The following is a 23,895-nucleotide window of genomic DNA, read 5'->3' as shown; positions in this document are numbered from 1 at the left end:
TTCTTGTTGGGATCTCCTAATTATGATCTCCCAATCACAGATCTCTAGTGCTCTGGAGGAAGAGTATGAAGGGAACTCCTAGAAAATGCCTAACGAAAGCAAGAATCTGCAGTTTCCTAGGAGAGTCCCAGAACCCGGCAGGACCAGGCTTGGAGGAAACAGGCAGGATGGGGCCCCACACACTGTAGTGAAAAGTGGGAGGGAAGAGGCAGCAGCAAGATCTGGCTGCCTAGTTAATTTCCACTCCATTTCTGCTGGTGCCCCTTGTTCCCTGTTCGGTGCAGCCCAGTAGGAAGCTGTCTCTGGATAGAGGTCACTGCCGAACAGAGACCCCAGGTAAAGAGGCGGGGTGGGAGGAGATGCTGACTGCCTCTGAGTGTGCTTAAATAGAAGGCAAGGCAGGGCCAGAGAAAAGGAGAGATTTGAGAGGGAGCAGCCTCAGCATCATCCAAAGGGGAGGAGGGAAGGGAGAGGAGGGGCAGGGAGGAGGCACTGAGAAGTGGGGAGTCATGCGGTCCTGGGGAGCCTCTCTGCAGCAGCATCTGCTCAGTGTCCTTAGCTCCCCTCTGCCCTCAAGAGCCCCCAACCATCCCTCAGTACGCAAGCATCATGAGCTTCCTAGCAATTCCTGCTGCTCATGTCCTTGCTTTGAGGAGACTCCACTCATTAGAAGATTCCCCGCTCAAACTGTCCCCAACAGGGGAGAGGAGCAGGTGCCCTCCAGGAGGCAGCCAGACTTGACCAGCAGGCAAGCTCTTCAGTGGGGCCAAGTGAGGATATGGGAGTGGACCAGAGGTGAGAACCCAGCAGGTGGAGAGTGAGGCTGGAAAACCCGACAATCTTGAGAAAACGGTATCCCTGCACTTCCACCCCCAACCCCCCCCCACACACACACACAATTCTCTTACATCCTGGCAACCTCCCCTCTCCAGTTTATAAGGCACTGGAAAGGTTTCGCTGGCACAGCCCTTTCTTCTCCGAGATCTTCTACCCGCAGCTTACTAGGTTGAGACTTGGAGGTCTAGTACTAGAGGTTCTTACTCTAGTTGCCCACTCTGCGATGCAGGAGAGGACAGAAGCAGCACTGCTGTGCAGACAAATCTCTGGGGAGCCCCCAGAGGCAGTGAGGGACAGATGATGTGCCCTAGAGCAGAAGATGCAGCTGCCTGAGTCCCAGAGTCTCGGAGCAACACTGCCCAATAGCAACAGAATGTGAGTCACCCACGTAATTTCAAATGTTCTAGTATTACATTTAAAAAGCAAAAGACCCAGATACAATTACATTTTGATACTATATTTTATTTAACCCAGGGTACCCAAACGATGATCATTTCAGCATGTTATCAATATGAAAATTAATAATGAAATATTTTACATTATTTTTTCATATTACGTGTTTGAAATCCAGTGTATAGCTTACACTTATAGCACATCTCAGTTCAATCACAAAATTTTCCCCAGAAAGATCGGAGCTGTTCTTAGGTTTCATAAAATTCATTATTGAGGGGCGCCTGGGTGGCTCAGTCGTTAAGTGTCTGCCTTCGGTTCAGGTCATGATCCCAGGGTCCTGGGATCGAGCCCCGCATCAGGCTCCCTGCTCAGCGGGAAGCCTGCTTCTCCCTCTCCCACTCCTCCTGCTTGTGTTCCCTCTCTCGCTGTGTCTCTCTCTGTCAAATAAATAAATAAAATCTTTTAAAAATAAATAAATAAATAAAATTCATTGTTGAAAAAGTAGATTCACACATCTACGTTGTTCCAAATATATTACAAGTTTTCCACTAAATCCAGTATCAGTTTTAACATTTAAATTAAACTGAAATAAACTTAAAAGTCCACTCCTCAGTAACACTAGCCATCTCTCAAGTGCTCAAAAGCCACATGTGACCCGTGCCCCTCTACTGGACAGCACAGCTACAGACATTCCACCTCTGGGCACGGACAAGGGCCTTCTTGGCAGAGGGGGGGAAAGGAGCCCTTGAGAAGCACATTCAGCCTGGGGAAAATGCCCATGGAGCTACCGCCCACTACCACCTCTTATTTTCCTTACACAGTTTTTCCTAAAGCCCTTTGATGTGACAAGGTCACCGTGATGAGCACTTCCACAGCTTGTCCAATCATCAGCAAGCAGTTCTCTACCTGCCTGGGAAAGCTACCCTCAGCGCAGGTGCGACTGTACAGACTGTGTGTGTGTGTGTGTGTGTGCGCGTGTGTAGTAGCATGTAAATGCAACCAGGGACACGTGCTGGTGGGGTGTGCGCATGTGCAGGGATGTTACAGTCCCCATGCTGGGGGCAACCCAATAGAGGCTCTCCCCAGGGTCAAATAGATGGAGGAATTTGCTCGAGGACACACAGTTAGTTAGTGAGGGAGCTGTTTTTGAACTCGGGGCTGTCGGACTCAAAACCCAAATGCCTTCCACCAAGTGTGCTGCTTTAGTCATTGCCTGCTCTTTTGACCTATCCCCAGGGCCTCTCTGCTGAAGGGCCTGACCCAGGTCCTCTTCTACCCCACCACTCAGAACAAGTCTCAGGAGGATGAGGCCAGATGTTGGTCCTCCCCTGCCTTCAGGAACTAAGGTACCTGATTTGGGAAGCCGAGGGTTGTTTGGTTGGTTGTTACCCTTTCTCAGTTCCCTCTCCAAATGTCGTCTCCGCCTCTGCCCCAGGGACAGGCAGAAAGGGGCAGAAATTCCACGGATCAGATGGACCGAACTGAAACCGTGGATGCCAGCAACAGAGCTCTCACATTTTGGAGGCTTCAGATTTCCTGGGTCCTTTTCTGGGTTCTAACGTCAACAACCTCTTAGGTTATCTTCGGTTGCTTGGGAATTTCTAGTGTGGCAGAACAATCTATGAGCTATTTCAGATCAAGAAGAATTTGCCGACCTTCTGCCTACCCCTGCTTGACAGAGTCTTCCTGAGGTTACCTCATCCTTCCCTCCCTCCACCCTCCTCTCTTCCATTTCAGACATGGTCTCACCTAAGCTGAGAGAAGCTTGGACCCCAAGATACTTGGGAAGCATTTGGGCACTCCGCATTTTGGTTCCTGATATATTCCAATTTCTCTATTTCCTTTGCTATGCTGGATCCCTGATTCAAGGATGCAAGCCCTGCAAGGCAATGATCCACAGCTTTTTGGAGTCACAGAACCCTCTGAGAATGCCTGGAGTGAGCTATGAACAAAAATGCTCAGAGACTGTCCTCAGTCACCCTGAAACCATCACAGGCTCCATGGAATGCAGGTGAAGAAGCTCTGCCATGAGAAGCAGCAGGTGGGGGTTTGGGGACGGGGAAGGCTGAGAACGGGCCTGCCTATACTCTCCGGGGTCCATCATAGGCACGGAGAAAAGGCTGGGAAGGACTATGGCACAGAGTGGATGTTAGCGCAGATCAGAGCAGCTCTCCCCTCCCCTGTTCCCCTCCTCCTACCAGCTTCTATCTCTCAGGGGGAGGCAGGAGACTTCGGGGTGGGGAGGGACTTTTGCTCAAAGAAGTGAGTGTGGTGGTGATTCAGGATGGAGAGCATTTGATACCAGGGACTCCCAAGTCCTCTTCCTCCAGACTGCTCTGTAAGGAGAATTAAGGAGGAAGACATAGAGCTGAGTGGTGGAGGCCAGAGAAGCAGAGGACACCCGCCACAATCCATCAATCTGATCTAAAGACTAAAGAGCAGCACAACATAGTTGCTGATACTAAGGCCCACCCTCTGGGTTGCTGGTTTCGGATACAGAGCCTTGAGTCATGGGGGAGGAAGGGGTAACCCCTTCAACAAAGGGAGAAATGAGTGCTGTTTTCTAAAAACCCAGACGGTTAAATACTGTTTGCCTGGATTGTTTGCCTGTTGTCCAAGAAGGGCACTCTGTGAGCAGCAAAGGCTCTGGAACCAGGCTACTGCCTTCGAGAACCCCTCACTGCCCAGCCTTCTAGCTAAAGTCCACTTTCCTGCTTGGCTTATTGAACGGAAACACCTGCTCACTGAATGCTCTGGAAAACCCAGACCTTACGTTAACTGGTACCACCTACTCCGCACCCTGTTTAGAACACCCTTCAAGGAAGGAGGACAGACTCTTCAGAACTGAAGATGAGGACACAGAAATCGCAATTCACCCAATCCCAGCCTCATAACCCAATCTTTCAATCCTGACTGGGGCTCTTGGAGGGGTGCATGAGAGGACAAATCCCAAATAGGATTTGAGAGTTTGGAACCCTCTCACCTAAAACTATCCCTTCTACTGACCGACCTCTCTGCTCAGCCAATTAGAAGTTCATTAGAAGGCAACACGCCTTCAAAATTTTTCTGGGAAAAGTGATTACACCTGGTTTTCTGCTGCTCTGATTAAGAAATTCCTCCTGTGGCTAATTTGTAATCCTTCTTTTTGGACTTCCACTTCATATCCTTTTTGCCTACCACCTCCTATTGGAACTAGAAGATAATGGGTCCATAAAGCAGGCTTGCACTTTTTATAGCAACAATGGACATTCTTCCTTAGGTCTGAACTACTCATCTACATTTTTAAAAGTAAAAGTGGCTATTGCAATCAAGGCACTCAAATACTGAGGAATAATCTTAACGAGAAATATGTAAAGTCTGTATGACAAAAACTTTAAAATACTTCTGATGGAACACCAATGGCTTAGATGTGTATATAGGAAGATTCTGTATCACAAATACAATTCTCCCTTGGGTAATCTAACAATGTGGTTCCAATCAAAATAAAATTAACAGCACAATCAAAAAGTACCTTGGGGTATGTTCTTACAATATACTACACAGTAATGAGAATGAATGGACTAAAACTACACACAACAATATGGCTGAATCTCACAAAAATAATGTCAAACAAAAAAATCCAGACACAAAGTAGTACATACTGTGTGATTTCTTTATAGAAAAAACGAAAAGAGGCAAAACTAGTTTGTGCTATTAGAAGTCAGAAGAGCGGTTTACCCTTGAAGGGAGTAGTGACTGAGAAGGAACACAAGGGTGGCTTTGGGCACGGTGGTAAGGTTCTGTTTCTTGATCTGGTGTTGGTTACACAAATGTGTTACATTTTTGAAAATTCATCAAGATGTATTCTTTTCATCTGTGCACTTTTCTATATGTATATTATATATCAACTTTTAAATTTTTGATGAGAAAACACATAAGGTACATCAATTTTAAAAACCAGTATGGTACTAGAATTGAAAAGACATCAATGCATAGGGTCGCCTGGGTGGCTCAGTCGTTAAGCGTCTGCCTTCAGCTCGGGTCATGATCTCAAGGTCCTGGGATCGAGCCCCACATCGGGCTCCCCGCTCTGCGGGAAGCCTGCCTCTCTCTCTCCCACTCCCCCTGCTTGTGTTCCCTCTCTCGCTGTGTCTCTCTCTGTCAAATAAATAAAATCTTTAAAAAAATAAAATAAATAAAAAAATAAAAATAAAAATAAAAATAAATAAATGAGGGCGCCTGGGTGGCTCAGTCGTTAAGCGTCTGCCTTCGGCTCAGGTCATGATCCCAGCGTCCTGGGATCGAGTCCCACATCGGGCTCCCTGCTCAGCGGGAAGCCTGCTTCTCCCTCTCCCACTCCCCCTGCTTGTGTTCCTGCTCCTGCTATCTCTCTGTCAAATAAATAAAATCTTTAAAAAATAAATAAATAAAAATTAAAAATGGTGACAAATTCAAATACATAAAAATAAAAATATTTGCATAGCAAAAATACCACCATAAGCAAAGTAAAAAGACATAGTACAAACTGAGAAAAGCGAAAACTATTTTTAACTTATATATGAACAAAGAGCAAATATTAAGACCTAATAACCAATATAAATATGAACAAAGAATATGAACAATTTACAAAAAAAAATACAACTGCCACTTAAACATATTAAAAGATGCTCAACCTGACTTAAATGGAAATTAGGGGCTCCTGGGTGGCTCAGTCGGTTGAGTGTCCTACTCTTGATTTCAGCGTAGATCATGATCTCAGAGTCCTGAGATCGAACCCCACTGGGGCTCTGCGCTCAGCGTGGCGTCTGCTTGAGATTTTCTCTCTCTCCTTCTGTCCCTCCCTCCTTGCTCTCTCTCTCTCTCGCTCTCTCACACTCTAAAATAAATCTTTAAAGAAAAAAAGAAATGGAAATTAAAATTACAATAAGATACCATTTACACTAGGAGATTGTCAAAAATCAGAAAGCATAAGTATGTTATCAAACAGGTCCTTTTCATACACTGCTGATGGGAGAGAATTTAAAGCTTCTGTGGAAGGCAATTTGGCAATACATACTATCTTTACCACATTTTTTTCAAACATCTCTGAGGGAATGAAAATGAGAAAAGTCTTTGGGAATTTGCAAAATTGTATCTATCCAAATGAAAAACAACGCACACACCTCTTTGACCTAGTATTGGCAGCCCTAAGGATTTATTATACAGATAAACAAGAGCCAGATGAAATATACTTGGGTATCAATATAATGTGAAAGGACTGGTTAAATATATCTTAATACATCCCTCAGTCTTACTGTGAAACTTACTATGAAGCAGGTACATGTGCTGCTATGGTAAACTATCTCGGCTATATAAAAGGAAATTGCAAAAACAGTACGGATAACAAGTTATCGACTGAGTAAAGAATATATATATCAATACATACAATGTGCATGTTTACTATAGAATATCTTGTGAAAAAAATTTACAAGAACGTGGTAAAACTGGTTGCCTCTTGAGGGAAGAGAGACTTTATTCACTGTAATAACATTTTATGCCTATGAATTTTGTAGAATGTGTATGTATTACTTATTCAAAATGTACATTTTAAAAATTAATACAAAACGACAACCTGAGGCCCAAAGGCATCGCCCTAGATGACCAAAGATAGAATCGGGCGTTCCTTCAACATCCACTGAGTGCTTATCGTGAGCCAGCCAGAGTGACAGAAGATAGTGCAAGAGACCTCCATGTTACCAGGAGCGCCCAACCCCGCGTCCCCGGCTGAGCCTGGATGCGGGGCGGGCGGGGCGGGGTCCGGCTCGCGAGGCTCCCCGCCGCTCAGCGGCGGGAGCAGGGCCCAACCGTCCTTAACGGTCCAGGGTCCCGGACGGCAGCTGGAATGCCCTCTTCCGAAGGAAACCGCCGCCTGGGAAAGCCCACCCCCTTCACCGCCCTCCACAGAAACGGCCCCCTGGCTTGTGCCTTTGCGCCGGTCGCCCAACCCGTTCCCCTCGATCCCTAGGGAAGGGCGAGCCCCTGACGCCCGCACTACCCGTAGCTCCCTTACCACCACGCGCTCAAACTCGGGTTCCTCTCCATCTCTCCTGCTGCCGTATCCGTCTTCATCGTCTGTTCACTCCTCCGAGCAGCTCCTTCCCCTCAACCTCTCCACCTCTGCCAAGCTGTTTCAGGTTTTCAAAACAAAAACAAATGTTTTCCATGCCTCCTGAGTCCCTGCCACAGTATTAGAACCAATCAAGGCAAAAGATCACAGAGGAAACAAGCGGCGGAGCATCGCCCATCTCAAGGCTGCTTTCCCCACGGTAACTGGGGTGTCGGGTGGCACTGGCTTTGTACAAAGGCACTAATTTTTTGCTAACGGTGACACGCATGAGTGACTCCACGCCCTCGCACCTCGGTCCCAGACTCAGGAGCGCGGATTATCCCCCAGAGAGGAGGTGGAAGCTTCCTCGGTAATTGGACTAGAGGTGGGCTGGGAGGACTCCGTGAAGCCTCTAATTGGCTGTTTAATTCTCAGCAGGTGCAGTCTCAATTAACAACGTCTGATCTCCCTGGCTCCTATTGGCTGACTTGGTGGCCGGCTTTGAATTCCATCCGGGTAATTGGGTATCAGCACGCAGCAGACCCGTCGCTCAGGGGCAGCCCGCGGAAGGATAGGTTGTGGCGGGGCGGGCGATTGGTCAGACTGCGAGCCGGGCGTTGATTGGTGCAGGCGGGCTGGGGGGGCGGGGAAGAGGCCGCTGAAGCGAGGCAGGCGGGGCTCGAGTTGCGGTGCGAGAGGGAGGAGGCGACGGCCGCTGGGGCGAGGTGCGAGGCGGAGCGCGCGACGGCTGACTCGAGGAGCGGTAAAGGCGGGGACCGGGCGCGGAGGCTTGGGGAGTGTGAGTGGCCGGGCCGGGGGTGCCCCAGGCAACAAGCAGGCGGGAATGTGGCGCTGAGAGAAGGGAGGCGTCTGGAGGGAATGGGCAGCCGAACCCCGGGCTACCAACCGAATCCGGAGGACATGCTCTGGTCCCACAACGGACCCGGTGCCAGAGTGTTGGCCCCAAGCTACTTTGGACTCCTCGAGTGATCTTTATTGAGACTGAGAACCGCCATCAGTTTATCAGTTTGCCTTTTATTTTCTCCAGCTTTTTCTTTAATTATTCTAATAGGATGACTATTTACAGTCGGCACAATAATAAATTGGGGTTTTTGTTTTCCCAGTTTTCCTCCTTACTAATGCAGTTATCCCCCACGGGTTTTGACTGAAGACTCCCGTGTCAAAGCTACATTTTTACTCTACTCTCCATTTGAAATGGTTTGGCTTTCTTCACTCATTGGTTAAAAATAAATGTGGCAAGGATGAGAAAATTGAACGAGCTGCTTAAATTCAACAGGCCTGTCACCATGTTTTAGCTACTTTGTAGGTTCTGGTTATTTGGAGATAAGGGAATGAGAGATCCTTGCCCCATGGAGCTTACAATGATTTGACTCCTAACGATGTCTTTGAAATAACAAAAAGTAAGCCTTATTTACACATATCAAATAGTCAGCAACTGTTTTATATAAATGTCAAGAAATTTCAAAATTGGCTTTTACTGAAAACCATTATCTGCATCTCTCACCTTAAAATGATCCAATGTCTCCTCTTTACTCAGCTTCCCCTATTTAAATTCCAACCTCCTTTTCACATTCAATTTGAAGTAATAAAATCAAACACAAATTGGCATTCAGTACTATACAGTTATATCACTGTTGCCATCATATTATTTCCCACTTATTTTGAAAGAGAAACTATATAAAATGTATATTATAGCAAAATCATACTTGATTAATCAAGTAGATATTCATTCTTTGAGACATAAGCTAACTCAACGCAAACTTCATTTGTAATATGTGAAAAGGAGCTAAGTGAAATTTAGCTCTCGATTCAAGTAGACGTCACCTAATAAATTCATCCTCGTCATGGACATTCATCTTCCCACCACATTCCTTCCACCACCAAATCATATTATGTCTCAAACACCATCCACCAGGTGCTCAAATGAGGACCCTGGTAGCCAGCTCTTTGGCTCACTCTTGAACCTTTCCGTGAACCAGTTGTTAGATCTTGTGTGTATTCTACCTAGTAAAACTCTCCTCTTCCATCTCCATCATTGGCACCTGAACTAGCCTCTGAATTGGTCTCCCTACCCCACACTCGCTACCTTCCATTCATTCTCACTACGGACCCAGCCAAGAATTACAAGTAACGCATGTGTTGTGAAGGGATGTTTGGAGTACTATGGAAGCCCATAGTGATGAAACCTAACCAAGCATGGAAAGTTGGGACTGGGGAGGGGGGAATTGGCAGCAGAGCCGGAGGAATATCAGATATTTTTTTGCCTTGATCTTGATGGTTTCTGAACTGGGGTGAAAATGCTATTAGTTTTTTGAGTCTCCTTAAAGAGGTGCCTTTGTGACTGGTCTTCAAACCACATTGTATACGGCATTGTATGGAAATAACTAATTAGCTGTGTAACCTTAGGGAAAAACCTTTATTTCCCCGGGCTTCGAGTTCCCCAGTTGGAACATTATTAGTGGAATCCGATCATTTCTTTGGTCCTCCCAATTCTAAAATTCTGTAGTTTCTTAGGCATGAATTGTGGCCAGAAGGTGGTGTTAAAAGGCAGCATTAGAGTGCGGATTAAGTTACCACTCTTGTTCACAGGCCTAGATTTGTTTCCCAAAAGCTTTAACACCTACAGGCAATTTTGCCGGTCAAGATAAGACCTTCCCTGCCGACAGGAAGCCTCATGAAGGCAGCTACCAAGTCTGTCTGGACTATTATATCCCCCAGGGCCAACCACACATTGGCTACTCAATATTTATTGGTTTGGATGAAGAAAAATGATTTGTATTTTAATGAGGTAGTTTTCAACTCTGTGCCATCTAAAAAAATCTTTTAAGTTCTAGCTCCCCCCAGCTGTTGCCTTTTTTTTTTAAAGATTTTATTTATTTGACAAAGCAAGCGCACAAGTAGAGGGAACGCAGAGGGAGAGGGAGAAGCAGTCCCCCCCTCATCTCCGCTGAGTAGGGAGGCCCAATTCGGGGCTCAATCCCAGGACCCTGGGATCAGGACCTGAGCCGAAGGCAGACGCCTAACCAACTGAGCCACCCAGGCACCCCCAGCTGTTGCTTTAACCAAGAATTCATATTGTCTTTTCATTGCCTGTAATTAGTGTGTTGTAATTTGGTGTTTTATCTTTCCTCCTAGACTGTATTTCAGGGCAAGAATTCTCATTCCTACTTGTGTCCCCAGCATGCTCAGCCCATAACAAAGAGCTAGCACTATTTAAATGAGGCACTATAATAGTGAAGATGAGCTTTGCACTTTAGAGACCACATAAGAAAATATATGAAGTAACCACTAGATAAAAGAAGTGAACTCTTTTCTAGATACCCAGAATAAACCATCTCTTAATATAAGAAAAGAGCGGGGGCGCCTGGGTGGCTCAGTCGTTGAGCGTCTGCCTTCGGCTCAGGTCATGATCCCAGGGTCCTGGGATCGAGCCCCGCATCGGGCTCCCTGCTCGGCGGGAAGCCTGCTTCTCCCTCTCCCACTGCCCCTGCTTGTGTTCCCTCTCTCACTGTCTTTCTCTCTGTCAAATAAATAAATAAAATCTTTTAAAAATATATATATATAAGAAAAGAGCGGTTTGAGGTTCAAAAATTCAAGACCTTAAGCAAAAATCTTTATGAAACAGAGCTTGTTTCCTTTCCTTTGGTATATGCAAACATGATACCACCCAAACTTGCACAGAGAGCAGTGAAAGGTTTTATTTACAGCCTAGAAAAAAGAGAAGCTGATTATTTTTTTTTATCCAGTTAGGAAAGGAACCCCATAACTCAAACCCACATTAAACTCAATCCTTTTCTTCCTACCCACTAAAAAAGAAAAAAAAAAAAAGCAGCTACATTTCTCCATGTCTATACTAAATCTCCGGAAGTGATATACTGTATATATTGGATCTTCTTACTGAATAATGAATTGCCTGAAATAACGAGACACTAGCAAAGGGTCCCTCACCCAGGTAATAAAAGGTTTTTCTCTTTTGGGCATGAGTGGGAAAGAGAGTGGATGAAATTTGTTTAAAACTATTGTCTAAAAACATAGATTTTAAAAACAGGCAAACTTCTGGTGGTTCTCTAAGGAACTTTATTCATTTCTACTGGTCAGTAAAGCTCTTGAGTCCAGATGCAAAATTTGGTCCTCTGTCTGAATGTAGTAAGAAATCCACCTGCAGTCTTAACATTTTTATCTGCTTCTTGGAATGAGATTTTTTTTTTTTAAAGATTTTATTTATTTATTTTGACAGAGAGAGACACAGCAAGAGAGGGAACACAAGCAGGGGGAGGGGGAGTGGGAGAGGGAGAAGCAGGCTTCCCGCAGAGCAGGGAGCCCGATGCGGGGCTCGATCCCAGGACCCTGGGATCATGACCTGAGCCGAAGGCAGACACTTAACGACTGAGCCACCCAGGTGCCCCAGGAATGAGATTTTTTTAAAAGACTTTATTAGAGAGCATGACGGGGGGGGGGGAGAGGAGGGCGGAAGGAGAGGGAGACTCAGGGCTCAATTCCAGGACCCTCTGAGATCATGACCTGAGCTGAAGGCAGACACTTAACCAACTGAGCCACACTGATGTCCCTGGAATGAGATATCTGTGCTAGGTCTCCTCTTTTCCTTCATCACCCTTCCTGAAAGGCTTTCAGAGAAAACACTGTTTCTTTTTTTTTCTTTCCTCCTCAGGAAAAGCACATTTAGAATCAAAGTTTTATTCCTGAGTAGGTCCGATATTAATGAGTATGTTTTTAGCCTTCCTAGAACCAGTTTTTTTTTAAAGGTAAAACATTTTTTTCTTGGATAGCAAATCATCTGGGTTGAATTTTTGTACCTGGAGGCAAATCATAGCATAAATTATATTTCCTCACTCATTTTAAAGTAAATTTCATTAAAAGCCACACTGTTTTGTTCTACTAGATTGTACTGTCTGGAAGTAGACACTGTCTTTAGTTTTTTACCAGCTACAGTGCTTTCCACTAGTGTTTGTTTATTAATTTTGAATTTCCTAAATAAAGACACCAACTACTGTTCTCAGTTTGTGTAAAAGAAAGGGGGGAGGGGCTTTTAAAGTCACTTTGTAGGTTTTTAATATCCAAATAATAACCCAGACTCTGGGTAAGAGGTAACTTCTCTAAGCAGGTATATTCCTCTGTAAAATTGGGGCTAACATTTCCTACCTGACACGATTGTGGGAAGATCAACTAAAATAATGGAGGTTAAGTGCCTGGTGGCGTAGTAGCTACTCGGTACATTTATCTTTTCCTCTTTTTCATCCTTAGTGTCACAATAACATCTAGCACCTAGAAGTGCTTAATAGATGTGATTGACCTAGCCTGCTTGAAGCCAGTCTCGAGGACACAGGCATAACAGATACACAGTTGCATACAGTGTGAACAAGTGCTATCATGGAAGTCTCATTCACAGGGCGGCAGGAGCTAAGGAGAAACTCACCCTAAGTCAGCCACGGGAAATCCCACAGGCCTCAGAAGTGTAGCAGTAGAGCTGAGATGTGAGGAAGGAGTAGGGTTTTGCCAGGGAGATAGCTGGGCTAAGGAGTATGACCAGGAAGACAGAAGGGACACAGGAGAGCACATCCTGTTCCCCTGGTAGCAGTGGGATTAGAGTATAAGGCTGTGAAAGTGGTAGGCAGAGATTAGATTATAAAGAACCTTTCAGGGGCACCTGGGTGGCTCAGTTGTTGGGTGTCTGCCTTCGGCTCGGGTCATGGTCCCAGGGTTCTGGGATTGAGCCCCACGTCAGGCTCCCTGCTCAGCCGGAAGCCTGCTTCTCCCCCTGCTTGTGTTCCCTCTCTTGCTGTGTCTCTCTCTGTCAAATAAATAAAATCTTAAAAAATAAAAAATATAAAAAAATAACCTTTCATGCCACTAATGAGTTTTCACATAGCAGAATTGCTGAAGTTTATTCATTCAACAAATGGTTTTTTTCTTTCAGTTTTGTGAGTAGAATTTATTTTTTTTATTAACATATAATATATTTGTTTCAGGGGTACAGGTCTGTGATTCATCAGTCTTACACAATTCACAGCACTCACCATAGCACATACCCTCCCCAATGTCCATCACCCAGCCACCCCATCCCTCCCACCCCCCTCCACTCCAGCAACCCTCAGTTTGTTTCCTGAGATTAAGAGTCTCTTATGGTTTATCTCCCTCTCTGGTTTCGTCTTGTTTCATTTTTTCCTCCCTTCCCTTATGATCCTCTGTCTTGTTTCTCAAATTCCTCATATCAGTGAGATCATATGATACTTGTGTTTCTCTGGTTGACTTATTTCGCTTAGAAATAATAATAATAATAATACCCTCTAGTTCCATCCACATCGTTGCAAATGGCAAGATTTCATTTTTTGATAGCTGCATAATATTCCATTGTGTATAGATATACCACATCATCTTTATCCATTCATTTGTTGATGGACATCTAGGCTCTTTACACAGTTTGGCTATTGTGGACATTGCTGCTATAAACATTGGGGTGCACATGCCCCTTCAGATCACTACATTTGTATTTTGGGGGTAAATACCTAGTAGTGCAATTGCTGGGTCATAGGGTAGCTCTATTTTAAACTTTTTGAGGAACCTCCATACTGTCTTCCAGAGTGGCTGCACCAGCTTGCATTCCCACCAACAGTGTAGGAGGGTTCCCCTTTCTCCGCATCCCCGCCAACATCTGTCATTTCCTGGCTTGTTAATTTTAGCCATTCTGACTGGTGTGAGGTGGTATCTCATTGAGGTTTTGATTTGGATTTCCCTGATGCCGAGTGATGTTGAGTACTTTTTCATGTGTCTGTTGGCCATTTGGATGTCTTCTTTGCAGAAATGTCTCAACAAATGTTTGTTAACTGGCTACTATGTGCACTGAGGAACAAAACAAAAATTCCTGCCCTGTGCAGTTTACATTCCACTGGGGATACAATCAAAATGAAGACCTCACGGGTTAATATAATGACTTTGGCTTATAATCATAGTGAGATTGAAAACCACTGGGAGGTTTTGAGTGGCTGAGTAACGTTATTTGACTTCAGCTGTTGAGAATAAACTGGACAATGGCAAATGCTGGGATATAATTGATTGCAATAATCTAGACAAGAGATGATGGTTTAGAGCATGGTTGTTAAGACGACCATCTTAGCAGTAGAGAGGTAAAAAGTGGTCAAATTCTGGATAATTTGAAGGTAGAATGAACAGGATTTGCTGACAGACTAAAGGTGCTATTTGAGGGAGAGGATGAGTAAGATTTTTAACCTGAGGAACTAAAAGAATGGACTTGCCATTCACTGAGTAAGCTAAGACTACAAGGCAGGGGGTGAGATTAGGAGCTCAGCATTGTACCTGTTAAGTTTGAGGTGCCTATTAGACCTCCAATGGAGACGTTGTCTCCTAGGCCGTTGGGTATACAAACCTGAAGTTCAGGAGAACGGCCCTAACTGGATCAATGAATTTGGGAGTTATCAGCATCCAAGTGGGATTTAAAGCCAAGCTATGAATGAAACTTGGTGAGATCACTAAGGAAAATGAGGTATAACCCACAAGAGGGGAAAGGACAGAGCCCTGGGGGCAATGTGGTCTTTAGAGGTTACAAGCAGGAGAGGGAAACTAATGGATCAGCTAGAAGCGGGCAAGGAAAACCAGAAGAGTACCGTTGTGGAAGCCAAATGAAGAAAGGGTCTCAGAGCAGGGGGAGTCCCCAGTTGTGCCAGATACGGGGGCGAGGGCAGGTAGAGTGAAGACGGAGAATTAACCATTGGACTTAGCCATTGGAAGTCACTGGTGACCTTGGCAAGAACAGTAGGAGTGGATTCAAGAAGAAGAGAAATTGAGCACAGAAGTATTAGCACTTGTGAATTTTCCTGTAAAAGGAACGGAAGAAATGAGAAGTATTTGGAGGAGTAAGTGGAATCAAGAAAGGGTTTTCTTTTTTTTTTTTTTTAAGGTTTTATTTATTTATTTGACAGAGGCACAGCGAGAGAGGGAACACAAGCAGGGGGAGTGGGAGAGGGAGAAGCAGGCCTCCCACCGAGCAGGGAGCCCGATGCTGGGCTCGATCCCAGGACCCTGGGATCACGACCTGAGCCAAAGGCAGACGCTTAACGACTGAGCCACCCAGGCGCCCCAAGAAAGGGTTTTCTTTAAGAAACAAGAAACAGTGGCATGTTTGCTGATGGAAAGATAAAGATCCAGTAGAGAGGAAAACATTAACAATGCATGAGAAGGAAGGAGAGCAACACTTTTATGAGAGCCTTCAATGCCAGGAGCAGAGACCGTTCATCCATGGCCACAGGAGAGAAAGGAGGGATTTGGGCATAGATAGAGGTATGTGGGTAAGTGTGGTGGAGCTTAGTTTATATTTTCTCTGAATGCTGTACTTTCTCAGTGGCATAGAAAGTAAGACATGAGTTGAGAGTGAGGATGGAGGAGGTGCTAGAGGCTTGAGAAGAGATGGTATGAGTTGCCTGGGAGCGTGGTGAGAGAGGTTATGGAATAAGGAAATACAGTGATGATGTTAAGGTTAGCTTTGCGGATGGGCGCCTGGGTGGCTCAGTCATTTAAGTGTCTGCCTTTGGCTCAGCTCATGATCCCAGGGTCCTGCATCCGGCTCCCCACTCAGAGGTGAGTCTGTTTTCCCCTCTCCCTCTCTGCCCCTCTGCCTGCCTGTGCTTGCACTCTCTCCTGCTCTCAAAGAAATAAAATCTTAAAAATTAGCTTGGCAGCAAAATGAAGATACAGTGCCAGACAAAAAGCAACAAGGCCAGTGGTCCAAATGAGATTTGATGAGCTTCTGAATCAGTCAGGGGCAGTGTTGTTGGAGTCATTAGTTGAAGCTGCAGGCGTGGATGAAATTGCCCTAAGACAGCAGAGTGACAGTAGCAGTGGATAGAGGCCACAGAAAGGCAAGCCCAAAACTGCAAAGGCACTTCCAGGGAAAGAGGAGAAACCAAGATAAAGAAGGTGCAGAGGTGACATTAGATAGGGCTTATATGTGCCATCTAGGTTGACTATACGGAAAGTTGTAGTTTTGGTGAAGGAGCAGGGCAGACCTCCTTTCAGTGTTAGCTGAGGAATAAATAGAAATAAGGAGTAGAGATAAAAGAATAAAAGAAGTAGAAGGAGCAGAGCCTAAAACTAGGCCTGAAGGGGCGCCTGGGTGGCCCCATTGGTTAAGCATCTGCCTTTTGCTCAGGTCATGATCCCAGAGTCCTGGGGTGGAGCCCCTTATCCGGCTCTCCACTCAGCGGGGAGTTTGCTTCTCCCTCTGCCCTTCTCCCTGCTCATGAACTCGCTCCATCTTTCTCTCTCTCAAATAAATAAATAAAATCTTTTTAAAAAATAAATAAAACTGGGCCTGGAAAGCCATTCCTTGGAGAGACAACAGCTTCTGGAAAGGCCTAGAGGCATGGAAGGGCACAGATAAGCAATTTTAAGTAGTCTGATGTGAAATCTAAAGGTATATTTTTGTAATGTTTGATTCATTTAATTTTTTTGTTCCTTCATCTTACAAAATTGTGATCAATGGGGCGCCTGGGTGGCTCAGTTGGTTAGGCATCTACCTTCGGCTCAGGTCATGATCCCAGGGTCCTGGGATCGAGCCCTGTGTCGGGCTCTCTGCTCAGTGGGGAGCCTGCTTCTCCCTCTCCCTCTGCTTGCTTGTGCGCACTCTCTCTGTCAAATAAATAATTTTTTTAAAATTGTGGTCAATGTATGGTTTTCCTTGGGAGGGGGGAGGGAATGAAGTTTGCCTCTCTTTAATTATATATGTCCTTTAGCAACTTTGAAAAAATGCCCTGAGACCTTTTACATGAAATAGATTTTGGGAAAAAAAAAAAAAAAAAAGATTTTGAGACAGCTCAGGCCCTTAATATGGAAAGGTTGGTAGTAGTATTCTTTTTAATAATACTGTAATATGTTCCCATGCCTCTCTGCCAGTCATAAAGGTATAGGATGAAAGCTGCTTCTTTTCCCTCATTTACTTATTTCAGGATGTAAGTCTGAATACAGAAAATGTCCACTGAACGAACTTCTTGGACAAGTTTGTCCACTATTCAGAAAATAGCACTGGGCCTCGGGATCCCAGCCAGTGCAACGGTTGCCTATATCCTATACCGCAGATACAGGGAAAGCAGAGGTATGTGAACCCCACAGCTGTGCATATGGAAATGTTCAGAATGTGCTCTGGCCTTGTTAAATTGAAATGAAAATTTTCCTTGCTAGACTGGGTATGTCTGTTGGGATGTAATTGGCTTTCTGTGAGGGATCTTTGAAACTCTTTTTTCTTCTATGTTCTTAATGTGCAGCGAGCCTATGAAATGATAAACTCATTTCATAATTCTCTTGATTTGTTCCCTTCAACAGCAGCACCACAAGAGTTCTTTTTTGTCTTTTTTCTTCTTTTTTTTTTCAGCATCTATACTCTTATTTATCTTTTTTTATATGCTTCTTGTGTTTGGTTGTTAGAAGGTTAACCATGGGATCCAGTTTCCCCACAGGCTGGACCTAGAGAATAGAACCTAGAGAAAGGATTTAGGTACAAATGGAAGTTCTGAGCCCAGTGGACTCCTTGGGCAAATTTTAACCTTCATTCTTCTCTAGGAGTCCTCTCTTGGGAGATCCAGTTTGCCCAAAATCCAGCACCCCCTCCTTGCAGATCCAAATACTTTCCCCATTTTAGCATCTTTAATAGTATCCCAGAGATAATGCCCATGTTCTGGTCTTCTGGGACCCTCTCATTCCTACTCAGATGCTACTTCTTGTCATTATGGTTGAGAGTCTCCGTCTATCTCGTGGATCATTCTCTTTGACAGCTAGCTTCGGGGGAGGGCTGGGGTACCTTGGATGCTATCTAAGTCTGATCTGATGAGTCATGATCTGTGCAGAAGAGCGGTTGACATTTGTTGGGGAGGACGACATTGAGATAGAGATGCGAGTTCCCCAGGAGGCTGTGAAGCTCATCATTGGCCGGCAAGGAGCCAATATTAAACAGGTAAGTGTGCAAGCAAGCAGTTGGCTTTCCCAGAGATTGATTCTGCTTAATCTTGCTTTCCTCCTCTGCCCCCATCCCACACTATGTATGTCTTTAAAAGAAAAAATACAGGAACTTTTAGTTAACTATGCTCTTTTCCTTCTAGAGAGGAGTACTTCTCCCTAGAGCATGAATGACTCAGCTTGAAATGGGGACTTTTGATTGCATGATTCTCAACTTGGTGTAGCTTGAACCATTCTTTTCTACTATGGAATTAATGAGCTCTCGTTAATTGGTAGTAAAAGTTGAGTTGCTACCTAATTCTTCTGTTGTTCATTTGGAATGTCAAAACAAAATATTTGATTCTCCAAAAAAAATTGGGGGGAAAGAGGGTTCAAAACACAAAGAGAAACTGTTTTGAATTAACTGCTATCTGAGGTTAGCTTTGTCACTAATCTCCTTTCATAAGTACAGGTAATTGAAGACTGCTTATAACATCCTGATTTAGCTGATTACTGTCCAGTTGCATCTACCTCCAGGGTTAGGTTGAGAGTGTACCTCGCTGACCCAAACGGGAGCTGTTCCAGAGCGTACAGCCATGTATCCTTTTCTCTGCAGTTGCGGAAACAGACAGGTGCTCGGATTGATGTGGACACGGAGGATGTAGGCGATGAACGGGTGCTGCTTATCAGTGGGTTTCCTGTTCAGGTGTGCAAGGCCAAAGCAGCCATCCATCAGATCCTGACAGAGAATACCCCCGTGTCTGAGCAGCTCTCAGTTCCCCAGAGATCCGTGGGCAGGATCATAGGTACCACTGGACAGCTTCCTTTTTTCTTCACCTTTGCCTTCTTTCACACCTTCCCAAGGATTTTTTCTGGCCTACTTCCCTTCACCTTGCTGAGGGGGGGGAAAAAGACAGGGACATTGATACCAGAGCTTTACTTTTTTATACAGCCTGTGGTAAAGCAAAACCCATTACCTCAAGAAGTTATGTGATCTGAACCTTACAAATAGGTTCCAGAAGGGCTCAGGTAAATGTATTTATCTCATAATAGATATTTAAAGGGAAGCTAAACCTGCTCATGTTATCCCAGATCTTTAAAGATAGTGCTTTTCTGTTATGCCTTCGCCAAGGGCATTCCTTATGCTGCTCTTAGAGGTAGAGAAATGTCCATCATTGGCCCAGTGTTTCACACACAGTGTGGGATATCTTCTTCTGAAGTGTAGGTGTAAAGTATGCTGAATGATCAAAAAATGTAAATGACATGAAGTTACACTAACCAAGAGTTTAAGCAGAAAGAGCAGATAGTCCCTAGTCCCCCTTTTACAGTAAGGATTGCAGTAGCTCCTGCTTCTACTCAATATCTTAAATTTTGTTCACTTTGGAAATGAGAACTGACTTCTCTCCCAGCATATACAAAATAGTGATTTTTCTAATAGTTACGTTTGACCAGGAGGGAAGGACAGGTTTTTATGTGCTTTTCAATGCAGGGAGAGGTGGGGAGACCATTCGTTCTATCTGTAAGGCCTCTGGAGCCAAGATTACCTGTGACAAAGAATCAGAGGGGACATTGCTACTATCAAGATTGATAAAAATCTCAGGAACACAAAAGGAAGTGGCAGCAGCCAAGGCAAGTAGCTAATAGCTTTGAGTTGTGTCTAAGAATGAGAACCCTTTACTCCATCCTGGGTGAAAATATCTGGCCACAGAGATCTCATCTCTTACCACAGCATTTGATACTGGAGAAAGTTTCAGAAGATGAAGAACTTCGGAAAAGAATTGCTCATTCTGCAGAAACCAGAGTCCCACGCAAGCAGCCAATCAGTGTAAGAAGAGAGGAAGTGACAGAGTCTGGTGGAGCTGGAGAGCCAGCTTTGTGGAAAAACGCTGGTACTGGTGCAGAGCTGGAGCCAGCTACACCACCGGGAGCTCCTCCCCGAAAAGGAGGCGGTGACACGGCTGTTGTAGGGCCAGAAGGTGCTTGGGAGAAACCTAATGGTGACAGCTTTCAGAAATCTGGAGCCCAGACCAGTCCAGAGATGTCCATGTTTGAAAGTATGTAACAAAGTGGGAACCCATTTGCCATATGGAAGGTAGAAATACTGGCTTAGATAACCCAAAATAGGAAGCAGTAAGAACAATTTGTTTTCTTGATTGCACTTATAAGTCTCTTCACAGATGTCCCTTTGTGTGGTAATATTTTACTTGAGTTAGTACTAAACATAAATAATTTCTGAACACAGACCAGCTAGTGATGGAGAATGATACAGAAATATGCTAGTTCATGGGGCCCCTGGCTGGCTCAGTCAGTAGAGCATGTGACTCTTGATCTCAGGGTTGTAGGTTTGAGCCCCATCTTAGGTGTAGAGATTACTTAAAATCTTAAAATGTGCTAGTTCACGGGAAATAGTCTGAATATATCCAATAATTGAATTTACATGATACTCTTTCACAGATTTATTAAATAAGTAAAATACTCAGCCTGGTTTGTTTGGTTTTTGTTTTTTGTTTTTTGGCTTATCTCATTACTGTTTTTAAAAATCATCACCATTAAGAATGAAACGACTGTGAGCATTCTCTTCTGTGCGTAGGTTCTGGGATGGGGACAGGGAAAACCAGAGCCCCTGAGAGGTTCGCAGACTTGTCCAGGGTCACATAATGAGTCAGTAATAGAATGAGATCTGGAACAGGCCCACATCTTTCCACTGGTCCGTGCTGCAGCAGGCATATGGAGGATTTACCTTTGTTATAATTGGTGTCTGATTTGAATACATGGCAGATGACTAGGAATGTAAACTCTTACTGCTCAGTTACATAGAAAGGTACACAGCTCAACTTAGGACCTATCTTCAGGATGTTCTTGTATGATTCATCCAGTTGTCCCTCCAGCCATTTTTTAAATGGTAATAGCCACTTGGTGTTTGTATCTCTCACCTCTGAGACCGTCTCCCCATTTCAACCAGAGATGATTCTGATATGGTCACCAGCTTAGATGGTGAGGATTCTGTAGCATAACTTGTTTATCCCTGTGTTTAGTCCCCAGCCCTGACTTCAGTTTCCATGCCGATGAGTTCCTGGAAGTCTATGTCTCTGCCTCTGAACATCCCAACCACTTCTGGATCCAAATCATTGGCTCCCGCAGCCTGCAGCTGGATAAGCTTGTCAGTGAGATGACCCAGCACTATGAGAATAGTCTAGTGAGTTGCCATAGGGACAGGGCTGGGTTTGATGAAAAAGAGGCCTATCTCTTTTTCACTGTGATATGTTCTTTTCTTTTCCTGGGAAGCAACTACTTGTTTGTTCTTCCTTCTGGTACTTCCTGCTTATCTGTTTTTGAGCCTGCCCATCCTAACCTCCCATCCTGATCCTCATCCCCATGTGCAGCCTGAAGACTTGACTGTGCACGTGGGAGACATTGTAGCAGCACCTTTACCTACAAATGGTTCCTGGTATAGAGCTCGGGTCCTTGGCACCTTGGAGAATGGGAACCTAGACCTCTACTTCGTTGACTTTGGAGATAATGGAGATTGCCCACTGAAGGACCTCCGGGCACTCAGGTCAGTGTGGAGGCCAGGGTGGAGTCCCAGTTGTTAACTCAGCCTTTGACCATAGCTGGTGATGTGCTCTTGGCACTCATCATGTAGGGGGATTGGGAAAAGAACCGATTTACAGAGAGCAGATGATTATCTTCTCCAGCTGGGTTAATTGGTGATCTCTAGAAACAAGGACTATAAGAGACCCTTCTGGCGCTGGGATTCTAATTTCAGTTTCTTTCACTTTAGGAGTGACTTCCTAAGCCTTCCATTCCAAGCAATAGAGTGTAGTCTGGCACGGATCGCCCCCTCAGGTAAATTGGTCACATGGCCTATTGACCTTGCCTCCACGTAGAATAACTTTCATAGGGCACATGGAAGGAATTCTCACATTCCCAGACTTTATGAGTTCTGGGGGCTCAGGTGTCTTTTCCTCCCCAGCGGTAGAAAGCAGCAGCCTGGCAGGCAGACATAGGTGCCTTTTAGAGTAGAAAGGGGTGGTTCCAATTTCCCTCCAGGGTGTAATCTCACCCCGTCAGCAGGGACCGCTTCTTAGGTTCTCCCTGCAATCTTTTACCAGGTGAACAGTGGGAAGAGGAAGCTTTGGATGAGTTTGACAGACTCACTCACTGTGCTGACTGGAAGCCCCTGGTGGCCAAGATCTCCAGCTATGTCCAGACTGGGATCTCAACTTGGCCCAAGATTTACTTATATGATACTAGCAGTGGGAAGGTACGACTGGGGTCCACTCATTGCTCACTGTCTCTTCAGTATATTTATAGTCTCATTCACTTTTTCTTTCCTAGAAACCCTTATCTAATACTACTCCTACCTCGTAAGATCCTGCTTACTGTCCCACTAAAGGAATGTCTTTGAAGTATCCTAACTCTTCTGTCCTAGTTCCTCAGGTATTCACATCCCTACAGAGAGAACATTATTCCCTTTTCATTTTCTTCTCAGAAACTTGATATTGGGTTAGAATTAGTTCGTAAAGGATACGCAGTTGAGCTCCCGGAAGATGTGGAAGAAAACAGAGCTGTCCCAGACATGTTGCATGACGTGGTGAGTGAGCCATTGTGGCTACATGCAGGGTGCTGCTTCAGGGCAGGTCTCGCACCTAGAGAGATAGGAGGGCTTCTAGTCCTGCGGGCATTCTGTGGAGGGCGTTCCTAAGGAGTTGCTCCACAGGTTGCTCAAAGGGAAGCATTGTGTCCCTCTTGGCGGCCAAACTCAACTGCCTTAACCAGATCCTGTGGGCAGAATGATAGGGGTGGCCTCTCCTTTCCCACCAGCCAACACTACGTTCTTCCTTTCTCTCTTGTCTTCATCCTGCAGGCCACAGAAACCGATGTCTCGCTCGGCAGCGTGCTCGCTGAGACCAAGAAGAGCCCTGGAGAGATAGCAAATACCCTGTCCTGCCTCAGCTTATCAGGTACAAGCTGCATTTCCTCCCTAGAGCATCTTTAGAAGTTACTGGTTTTCAGTGATTCTCTCTAAACCGGGAATGATGTGAAAGCTTGGCTCTTAACCAAAGTGATCACTGAGCACCAAGAAGCCCATTTGTCCTTGAGTCTCAGTGGCCATGCCTAACTTGCTCTCCATCCCTGCTAAGCAGAAGCTGCCTCCATATCTGGTGACGACAACCTGGACGATGACTACTTACTCTGAAGTTGGCTTCTGCTGCCTCAGCCGCCTGCTTTGCCGCGTGAGTGCAGCTCTCCTCTGCAGCCACCGGAACGTAACAAGGGTGACCACCGGGGCCTTGCCTTCTGCTCTTTGCCATAGCCTGTCTGAACACTGCTCTGCAGCTGAGTTCCTGCAGCTTCACTCTCAGGCTGAGCCCGTTCAAGCGTTTTGTGTCTCTGCGTGTTTGTGTCTTTGGCAGGATTTGGTGCCTGGAGAGAGGAACCTATGATAAAGAGATCTATGCAGTCCTTCCTCTGTTACATACACGATCTGGCTTGCTGTGGACCAAATGCTTTCTTTCCGTCTATTGGACTACCAGAAAGAGTGTGGGGTAGAGGGGGACAAGTACATGTCCCCACTCCACCTGCCCGACCCCGTCTTCTTCCAGAGTTTGCTTCCAGGC

General features: G+C 45.2%; 1 protein-coding gene across 1 annotated transcript; it reads left to right on the top strand.

Annotated features, from left to right (window-relative positions):
• The first annotated feature begins 7,947 nt into the window (after positions 1-7,947).
• On the top strand, positions 7,948-23,745 carry TDRKH (tudor and KH domain containing). Its single transcript, XM_034990098.1, has 14 exons — positions 7,948-8,057; positions 17,293-17,438; positions 18,187-18,293; positions 18,891-19,080; positions 19,764-19,903; positions 20,004-20,328; positions 21,310-21,470; positions 21,658-21,830; positions 22,056-22,120; positions 22,387-22,538; positions 22,767-22,868; positions 23,142-23,238; positions 23,422-23,511; positions 23,692-23,745. Exons 2-13 carry the CDS (start codon positions 17,315-17,317, stop codon positions 23,472-23,474), a joined length of 1,689 nt encoding a protein of 562 aa, XP_034845989.1. The 5' UTR covers positions 7,948-8,057; positions 17,293-17,314; the 3' UTR covers positions 23,475-23,511; positions 23,692-23,745.
• Positions 23,746-23,895: the final 150 nt, after the last annotated feature.

Source organism: Mirounga leonina, unplaced genomic scaffold, assembly GCF_011800145.1.
Source record: "Mirounga leonina isolate KUSES-001 unplaced genomic scaffold, KU_Mleo_1.0 Mir_493, whole genome shotgun sequence".
Classification (NCBI taxonomy): domain Eukaryota; kingdom Metazoa; phylum Chordata; class Mammalia; order Carnivora; family Phocidae; genus Mirounga; species Mirounga leonina.
This window is presented reverse-complemented; position numbering and strand designations above follow the sequence as displayed.